Raw genomic sequence first — 10,760 nt, 5'->3', positions numbered from 1 at the left:
CGCACGCACNCACGACCGCACGCACGCGCGCGCGCACGTACGCGCACACACACACACACACACACACACACACACACANACAATATGTAAGGCTTTAATACAAACTGAAAGCCAATTGATTGAATGGATATACTTCGCCAACAATTGCCAACCGCATATAATAGATCGATGAATTGTGGTACAACACATTCGAAGCATGTCACGTAGAAAAGATAATGAAAATGATGGAAAATACTTTACATTGTTGTAAAAAATAGTGTCATTTAATTTACAATCGCACGCTCCATGTATGACATTTCTATAAAAAAATATATACATATATCTCTTTATAATATTAATTTTAAAAAATATATATTTATCTCTTTATAATATTAATTTATAACCTAATGGTATTTCAAACGCATATTATGTGTGTTTATTATTTAAATAAATTTAATTATTTAAGTAAATAAATTTTGTATATAATGCGGAGGATTGTGTATAGAATATAAATACGTTATTATAGGTGCAATATATTGCATCGAATTAATTTCTACTGACTGTCGGTATTAATCTACCCATGTAACAAAATAAGATTAATATTAATTGCAACTCCCGTTTCTCTTATTCACATTTAAAATTAAAATGTATTTTCCAGGTGCGATGTCGACATAAAAATTTTCCATTACACAATTTTGTTATTAACGTCGAGAGGATTTAACGAGGAGAAATAATGCATATGGGCGATTTCTACCTATTCATCGGATTTTCAACGACATTATACAGATGCAAATGGCAAGATGAAATTTAATCGTGGGCGATGGACTCGCGCGACACCCCCGCATATGATTAAATTATTTTGATCAGACAGCAAACAGACGGGCGATGCAGATTTCTCCCACGTGTAAATATTAGGACGAACAGATAGTATGATAGAGATGCGGTTGCACGTTGCAACATCGCAAGAACACAGCTCGTCACAAACATGCAAATCGCAATCTTTTCGAAATTCTTCAATTATTATCTTCAATTATTAATCTTGGAACACGTATAAACCTGAGATAAAAGAAAAAAACCAATTTCTTTTTTTCCTTACTTTTTTATAGAAAACTTGAGATGAGAAAGGAAAAAAAATGTCTCATCTTTAATTTGTAAATAAAATCAATTTGTAAATAAATAAAAGAACTTTCGTGTGAGAATGATCGTAATATTGTTTATATCGATCTTTTTTAACACATCGATATCAGAAATTAATTAAAAAATATACGCAGATTTTATAATGGCTCAAGTGAATATAACAATATATCGAAGTAAAACGAAGATAAAACGAAACCCATTGTATAATAAAGCTACAATAAATTTGTAAAAGCCAAATAGCAGACTCAAATCTGGTTCTTAAGAGATTATTTTATGCAAGAAGGGGATACATAATTAGACGACTGAGACATTACAAGAAATAAATTCGTAAACCGGTTCGCATCCTGTGGATCTTTCAAGGGTTTAGCATGCCTCGAATGGCACGACGAGCGGCGGTCTGGAACGCGAATATGAGGGTGGTGGGTTGCCTACGATAATTTCACCGAGCTTGATGATTAACGGGCAGCAATCTCAAAAACGCGGCGACCGTTATCGCGCGCGAAGGACGAGGCGACCATAATAAGTCGTCCATCTCGGACCGCGATAATTTTGCAGGTGCATCCCCGATAACCCCCGAAATTGATGAAATCAGCCGGCGGGGAAGCGGAAAGACGAGAGCACACGGCATGCGGCGTAATGCAGAACCGTAGTTTCTACGAGGAATTCTCGGCGGCCAATAAATTATCCGCTCGAGTACCTACTTTGCTTGGCTGTATCTATCCGCGCGGATAAAGCAAGTTTGTGGCTGAACACACCGAGGTTAAGACGAGTACCTATCTGACTTCGCAGAAGACGGTGGATGCCAATCGTAGCACGAATTGAGCCAGTGGTTATTTGTTAAAAATAATGGTCTACACGTCTATTGCTCTTCCCACACATCGCTTATTTTTTTAATGTCCCAGTGTAATGAAACAGCATATCAATTTCAGGTTTCTGTCCACTGTCCTCATGCGTCAAAAATTTTCTATTGTAGCTGAATGAGAGGTCATCTTGATCCTATTTATTAATTTCAGAATATTTCCGCATTAAATTTTCTGATTAATATATTTATCTGAATTCCATTCTTAACTAAAAATTTTTGTCATCAATTCATTATTCAATATTGATATTAATTTGATATTAAAAAAAACTCATCTCATTTATTAAACAATGTAGAAGTAATTTCTTTATCGTTTTTTAAAAGTCTTATTAAAAGTCTTCATTCTCATTTATTAAAATTCTTCTCAATTCTTCTCATAAATCAATTCCCATAAATTTATTAAAATTTTTATCTATAATTCTATAATAAAAACATAAGAAGAAACACTTGAGCAATATAGAAAAACTACGGACGCGTATATCACCCAATTGAAACTCATTAGAACTGTCCCAACTGATTAGAACTCTAATTGATTTTGAATAACAAAACCGAAAGCTAGCATCACGATGAATAAAAAGCAACATTCTAATGAATAGTACACAGATAACGTTTTCAACAATGATAATTTCATTGTGAAATCTTTTTGAAAAAATATCTTACATATAAATATTAAAATCTTTGACTATACGTTTGCATTCATCATCATAGGGAACACAATGACGCGTTAATAGATATTAGCACTTCTCTTAGGATCTTAGCTTAGCAGGATCTATAGAATTACGACAACAACTATTGTCTTCTTAAGCTAATAGTTCGTCTACTGCGCGACGCGAAAGTTTCGAAACTAGATAATCGGCGCGCTGGGTAGCATGATAAACGCATCTGCACGATCACATTATGTCTGCGATGATTACTGCGAACTTTCAGCATGGACGTTTATCTGATATATATGTATATATATTACGTTAATTAAATAATTCTAAATTTAACGTCACAAGATAATACTAATTATGCTAATCATTGACATAAAAAAGTTTGTGTATTACACATCTTTAATCTTATTGGATTAAACTCTCTTCTCTTTCTCTTTCTTTCTCTCTACTTTCTCACACAGTTTTCGTTCGTAATCCGCTATCGCGGATTATTTCTTGTTTTCTTCTATTAGACTCACAATAAGTAAAAGCCATCCACGCCATTAATAGATTTAACAATACTGCAATATCATGTTCTTACTTTGCAGGTAATATCCGAATATTGTCGGACACGTCTACAAGCAAGGCCCTTCACTCACATAGTGATGGAGATGTATCGAGAGGTTGTGAAATCGCCACAATACACCGCGCGGAAACGAGCAATGCAGCTGAATGCACTGTGTCCTACACGGAATATGGTTGAACATTTGAGCCAACAGAAAATCTACGGGCATCATCATCATCCGCAACAACAGCAGCAAGACTACGTCCAAATTGTGAATGGTCAACCGCCATCTATTCAACATCAGACTCGTGTTGAGCAATATTTGTCGAATCAATTAGCTGTTCAACAACGGCAGCAACATCACGATCACATTCAACGTCAAACTAACCAATTTCGCTCGCTTCACCAGCAACAAGATTATCCACAGCAGCCATCAAAGGGTCAGCAGGATCATCGTAGTCATCTTTACAATCACCATCATGCGAAAGGAACGCATTTCAGGACACAATCGCGCAATTCTCAATCACATCCCAATTTGACGAGCTTGTGCGATTCACAGCAGCAGCAACAACAACAACAACAACAACAACAGCAACAGCAGCAGCAGCAACGGCCATATCGGGATATTGCCCTCAGCGGTTACAGAGCGCACTTTCAATCGCAGCTGGATATCCAAAGCGGCAGCCGATCGATAGGACCAGCGACGACACGTCGAGTGCATCATCATTCGAGGACATACTCGCAGCCGGTTTATACGCGGCTTCAACATACCAGGAGTAGTGGCAATCTGCCGACGACGACGAGCGCGATGGTCGACAGTAATCCCGACGGGAATGTTTACAACGACCCGATATATGCCCTGCCGGTTAAACCCTTCCTGAGCTCCCAGGATGTGCGAGTCAATGGATTGTCTGCGAAACCTCCTGTGATCTGTCATGGAGACGAGATTTATGGTAGATCATCATCGATAAACAGGTACACGCTGGATATCATTCGCGTACTTATTTAGAAAAATCAATCAATATTATTTGTAATTTTATTTCTCACTAATTTATACAATCTATATCTATATTTATTAATTGTTTAAGACACGATGTTAAATTCATATTTTGAGATGAAGAAATTTAATTTATTTTCATCAAATAAACGTGAATCATAAAAATAGAGACAAAGATAGCCAATATAAGATTCTATATAATAATTTTTCATTACGAAGCAATTAATTTTGAGTAAGTTTTCAGAAATGTTACATTCGAACATAGATGTTTTCACGACTTTAAATCCAGCCCAAACTCAAGAAAATAATTATAATTATTTCTAGTCTTAAATAATTTCATTAAAAATAAAAATAATATAATTTCTTTATATTTAAACCTTTGGCTATTATACTCCATTATAGTGATTTTTTGCTAACTCATTTTTTCGAAAAAACGCCACTGCAATGCTGCGTTTAACAGAAAAAATCAATCAATAAGCACTCAGTAATTCTTTAATTGGTTTTTACTTTTAGTTTTTCGCTGGATCTAAAAATAAGTGTAAGAAACAATTATGTTAAAGAATCGCTGAGCGCTCACTAATTGGTTTTCTCTATTGAACGCCAATGACTTTTCTTAACGATCTTTTGGAATAAAAATAGATAACTATATAGAGTAATTCTTTTCTATATTTCGATATCTTCTTCGATATCTTCAATATCTTAAACAAGAATGTCGTCAATTATTTTTATCTATATTTAACCCAAAGCAACGATCGTTGCATGATCGCAGCACACGAAAATAGTCCTGAATATTTTTAATATTCCTGACAATCTCAAATTTTTCTAACGTACTCAACAATGATAATTGAACTTAACACGGAAGACTATGCCACTCTTTCATAAAATTAAGGATAACCAAATTAATTTTGTGTAAAAAAGAAATCATGAATAGCAACGACACTAATAACCGATATAATAGCTTAATCACGGATTTGGCAATTGATTCAATATGAGTGAAATTTGATTGGAAATTTGGAAAGTGAGAAAGAAACGTAATATTTAATAATGATAAAAATAATAAATATATTCCTATGCGAATCAACAGAATTCAATAGTCATAGATGATATTCAATATTGAATACGCGCGGTAAGAGACATGTGATATGTTGACGTTGTAATGTACACGTTTCTCTCTCTCTCTCTCTCTATATATATATATATATATATATATATATTTATTTATTTATTTATTTATTTATTTCATCATAAAAAGTATTTTTTATAGTCAAGATCCACAATCAATGAAAATTGAAAATAGTGATATAATTTCATTCGAGCTTAGCCAAAGGATTAATTTGTTCTACTTTATGCAATATGCTTTTCTCATTTTGAAACGTTAAAAACTCTTTCGAAATAGGCATCCTTCAAATACCGGTCACTCTCAACCTGATGTAACTTCCCAACCAAATGAATGTTTTCACGAAGATACATATGGACGAACGCCTCCGGGAAGAGTGCTTTTGCAAAGGCAACATTCTAATCCGCAACTGCCGATTAGAACGCAAACTGACGAAGATTTTAAGCGATTGTCACAGCCGAGCGTAGCAACGACCGAATCTCGATGTGTCGATATTGCGCAAAAAGGACAGACGATACGGCAACAAAATTTAGCAACTACCATGAGATTGAGAAGATTACAAGGACCTCCGAAACCACCTCGAATTATCACTACCTTAAGAAAAACTGCTCTCTCTGATTCGGAATGTAACAGCCACACAGAACCGCCAGCAAAACCTCCCAGGTAGATTTCTCTCTTTCTTATTATATTATAATCAATTATCTGTGTCAATTTATCACAGTCTTAGTTTATTATACATTAATTTTCTATCGTAATAAAAGAAAGAAGAAAGTAGATTATTCGTCAGAAAATTAAATTACATATTGCATTACTCATTATGAGAGAAAAAAACATTTAATCCCGATCCAATTTGCTATTTCAAATCATTACAAACTATCTAAACTAGCAGATAAAATTTTAATCAGTAACCAATTTCAATTAGCAAAAAAAAAAGAAAAAGAAAAAAGAGTTTCTAGTTTCATTCTTTAATTAAACGTCCTTTTATTTATCCTCCCCCCTTCGAGAAAAGTTTCATAAGTCTCAAAGCTTTCTTAAAAGATACTAACTACTAATATATAAAATAATATATAAAAAGATACTAACTACTACTAATATATAACATTATGCACCGTACTTATATACTGCAAAAGCAAGTAAACTCACAATTTTATATAACGATAATGTCGGATTACGGATAATCCACAAATTTACTTCTTTAACATTTACTCTTTCTCTAGGAGAATTTCATTTGTTCAATTTTACGAAAATGGGAGTTTAGAGGCAATGAGGAGGCAAATAGGGACACGTGAGAGACATGAAATAGTTTCGTGATCTTCTTGCGCGACCCGCATTACTAAGTTTTGCCTCCCAGTCGCATGTTCCTATTAATAAGCGTTTACGAGGGTTTACAGAGAGACGGTTCTAACAGAGAGACGCGTCAGAGACAATTTTCCTCTGATGCATCGTGCTTTTGAACAGTTCATTACAGTTCCCCAAGTAAAGTTAGAGCATATATCGAGTGATGATTTTGCATTGATCCATATATAATAAGGAATATGCGATAACAGAGTAGAATAGCTATTTTCTTTCTCACTTTTACGTAGATTACGATAGACTTTCTTTCTTGGAAATAAAAAAATCGGAGCATAAGTTGAATGTAAAAAGTAGAACATCAGCCATTATCAATGAGATATCTGTTTCATTTTATTTTGTAACCTTAACGGAAATAGAAGTTGAACGTATAAACTCGAATGTAAGGAGGAAGTAACAGAAGTGTAAATGAAACTTCTAGGAGGCGAAAATTGAAACAACATAACATAAAAGAAGTGTAAAGGCCTCTTTTACGTTTCATAGTATCAATTTTCACCTCCTAGAAGCTTCCTCCTTACATTCAAGTTTATACGTTCAACTTCTATTTTTGCTAGAGTTACAAAATAGAATGAAACATATCTTATTGATAATAACTGATGTTCTACTTTTTACTTGAGAAACTCAGAGTACATTCAGAGCGCATAAAACTAGCTAGATGTTACAACTGGTAGTCGAATGCATGCTGGACTGTTATATCTATGTTCTAGTTGGAAAGATCGAAACATGCCGCGGACGGCGCGCGACGGCAACTTTTGACCTTTATGAGAGTTACGGAGCCCTAGATTTTATGACATTCAAACGGAAATCAAACAAAAGCACATATATATAGTTAAATAGAAATAATTAGTAGTACAATTAATATTTTTATTGTAAAAATTATAATAAATCGAAGTCAATGTGATTAAATTAAAATTGTCTTCGTTACAAAACAATGCCCATTGTAAAATATTCACTGCACTGATTTTCAACTTTGACATTTAATCTTGAATGGTATATTATAACATATATAATATACGTAATCCATAATCTTTAATCAATTAATCGTGATATTAATAATATTTCAAAATGTTAAGTGATATGTTTAACACAATCACATCGTATTTTTAAAAGTTTAGATAAATGTAAATATGTTTCTTATATTATTTTCACAAATCTTTGCTTTGCTGTCCCATGAACATTACATTCCTAATCGTAAAAATTAATTTTGGCTCTGGGAAAACATGCGATCTTTTATCACGTAAGTTCTTGGTAGAAAGAATAGAATATGAAGAGAAGAGAAAGATAGGAAAAATAAAAGACAAAGAGACATTTAGTGATGCCCTAAAAAAGCATCCGGAGTCTACTCCAGTTAAAGTTTAATTAAACTCGGCGAGAGTTCGTTAACATCGCTGTATATAACGTTCCACGTGAGGTCTGTCTGTGAAATTTTGCACGTTTCGGTTTGCTGCATTATGTGCATCGCGGTCTCTTAGGCCATATGAAAAATTGCACTTTACTCAATCTATTAATCACGTGACAGAAAGAAAGATAAGAAAAAATGAAATCGGCCTCTTTAAGTTCATCATTAATCGATTACATTTGATTACTATAGATAATCTTGCTTTTTGTACTGAAATATTTTGCTGTGATAATTTGTTTTTTTTTTCTGTTACATCTATATAAAAATATTTTCAGAATCATGGTGAGGAACGGACCAAGAGCTCGACGAGGAAAAGCAGTTCAAAGAGCACCATCGCGCTTATATAGAACGGTGGGTGGACCCACCAGGTGTTTTAATAAAGCGCAATGTGTTGGTCCTGAATTTGTAGTTCGTGCCAATCAACCCCCGAAAACATTATGCGTGGGACAAGTCAAGGTATGAAAATAAAAGTAAATAATTAAATGCAAGACGTAAATAATTTTGAATTTCAACTTGCTTGATACATATCTTTCTTTCATTTTTAATTTTTTATTTATATTATTTCATTTATAATAAATTCCAAATAGTTAAAATTATACAAAAACTATATTTTGTATACAAATTATATTTCTAATGAAAAACGAAATATATTTTTAATAGAAATATTTCAAATCTGCTTTTATCTCTATTCATTTTTTATGCATTAATTTCAAAAGAAATGATTAAGAGATATAAAGAAAAAAATTTAAATAATTTATGAATTTGTAATGGATAAAAAATTAAATAAATGACTTCATTATTTACGTAGCTTCACAAAATTCTGTGAAATATTAAAAAAAATTCCGGTACCGGGAATCGAACCCGAGCCTCCTGGGTGAGAGCCAGGTATCCTAGCCACTAGACCATACCGGAGTGTGAGAAGATGTATTGTTACAAACCATCACTCTTGTCCAATATTTTCATTAAAGTGTTATAAATAATTTTAGAATTTATAAAAAAAATTATTTTTATAAAATATTAAAATATTCTTAAAAATAGAACTATAAAATATATTCCGGTACCGGGAATCGAACCCGAGCCTCCTGGGTGAGAGCCAGGTATCCTAGCCACTAGACCATACCGGATGACGATGATCATTCTCTACATAATGATCACAACACATATAGCAATGATTATATTTTTAGAAAATATTGTACATTATATTATCATAATATAATATTTAATATCTAATACTTTAGATGCTATTAATTATTAACATTTTTTTATTACATTATATTGTTATTTAATTTAATATTTATTAATATTTTAATTATTTAAAAGAAGTCAATTTACATCAATAATAAAAAAACGTTAAATAAAATATGACAAATTTGTAGTTACAAAATTTTAAAAAATTTCAATATATATATTTTTAAAATAAAATTAAAATAATATTTTGTTAATATTGCAACGCAAGCATAAAATTAAAAAAAAATTCCGGTACCGGGAATCGAACCCGAGCCTCCTGGGTGAAAGCCAGGTATCCTAGCCACTAGACCATACCGGATTTAAATTCGGAAGGGATAAAGTTAGTACATCAAGTTACTATCAGTAATATTGCACTTTACAATACTTTTAAAGTAAGAAATAATATAATAATGTTGTTATATATCGCAAAATATAAATTTATTTTACAAAATAAAACAAAAGTAATTAATGGATCCATACAATAATATTACTAAGCAATTATTCAACATGAAATAAAATGTAAAAAAGAAAATATTTTATTTAAAAATGTATATTTAATTTTCAAAATATACGTAAAATAAAACATATCTATTTTAATTTAATACTTTAATCATCTTTCGCAGATAAAATATTAAAAAATTATATTAATAACTAAAATTATATTAATAAAAACTGGATTATTTAATTTTATAAATTTTATTTGCACATTGTTGTGATATAATTTAAATTATCTTGTTTTGCTAAATTTGAATAAAAAAAAAATTCCGGTACCGGGAATCGAACCCGAGCCTCCTGGGTGAAAGCCAGGTATCCTAGCCACTAGACCATACCGGATTACATTTAGGGATGCTCTTAAGAATATACTTCTAGCTATACAAAGATAAAACGGAGTAAAAAATATTCCGGTACCGGGAATCGAACCCGAGCCTCCTGGGTGAAAGCCAGGTATCCTAGCCACTAGACCATACCGGATTTCGGTATTCCCTTTTGACCTTACTATATACGTGGCATTGTGTAAACAATATAAACTATTTTAGTATAATTTCAGAAATTTTGTCTATTGAATAAAAAAAACAATTAATATGAATTAATTTATTTATTTTTACTCCAAATTAATATTATTTTATTTAATTAAAATAAATTTTTTATACATATATTTCGAGCTCTTATATTTTTGTATAAAATATATTTATAATTTATCATTTTTGTGTTTTAATATTAATATTTGCATATTTCATAAATATTAGTTCAAAATGATAAACAGAGATATATATCTTCTATGGCATTCTATGCAATTCATAAAATAAATAATCCTACATTTTGTACGAAGAAATATAACATTTTCTTTAATGCAAGAGAAGTAGATCTAAATAAATATTTGAATCAACATGAAGTTGCAGAAAAAAAGGAGAGAGAGATAGAAAGAGAAATGTATATATATATACATATATATAAAATGTATATATATATATATATATATATATATATATATATATAT

General features: G+C 31.8%; 1 protein-coding gene and 5 non-coding genes across 6 annotated transcripts in view; 1 reads left to right on the top strand and 5 right to left on the bottom strand.

Moving 5' to 3' along the window:
* LOC105621569 overlaps positions 1–10,760 on the top strand; it is a 47,422-nt gene that overhangs the window by 29,402 nt on the left and 7,260 nt on the right. The window contains exons 4-6 of the mRNA XM_012203040.1: positions 3,216–4,147; positions 5,566–5,949; positions 8,311–8,491. Coding sequence (XP_012058430.1) covers positions 3,216–4,147; positions 5,566–5,949; positions 8,311–8,491 — 1,497 coding nt within the window. The remainder of the gene's footprint in view (positions 1–3,215; positions 4,148–5,565; positions 5,950–8,310; positions 8,492–10,760) is intronic.
* On the bottom strand, positions 8,876–8,947 carry Trnae-cuc. The gene has a single exon. It is a non-coding gene; the product is annotated as a tRNA-Glu (tRNA).
* Positions 9,088–9,159, bottom strand: Trnae-cuc. Its single transcript has one exon. It is a non-coding gene; the product is annotated as a tRNA-Glu (tRNA).
* On the bottom strand, positions 9,510–9,581 carry Trnae-uuc. The gene has a single exon. It is a non-coding gene; the product is annotated as a tRNA-Glu (tRNA).
* Positions 10,025–10,096, bottom strand: Trnae-uuc. The gene has a single exon. It is a non-coding gene; the product is annotated as a tRNA-Glu (tRNA).
* Trnae-uuc lies at positions 10,163–10,234 on the bottom strand. The gene has a single exon. It is a non-coding gene; the product is annotated as a tRNA-Glu (tRNA).

This window comes from Atta cephalotes, assembly GCF_000143395.1.
Source record: "Atta cephalotes unplaced genomic scaffold scaffold00034, whole genome shotgun sequence".
In the NCBI taxonomy this organism is placed as follows: Eukaryota; Metazoa; Arthropoda; class Insecta; order Hymenoptera; family Formicidae; genus Atta; species Atta cephalotes.
This window is presented reverse-complemented; position numbering and strand designations above follow the sequence as displayed.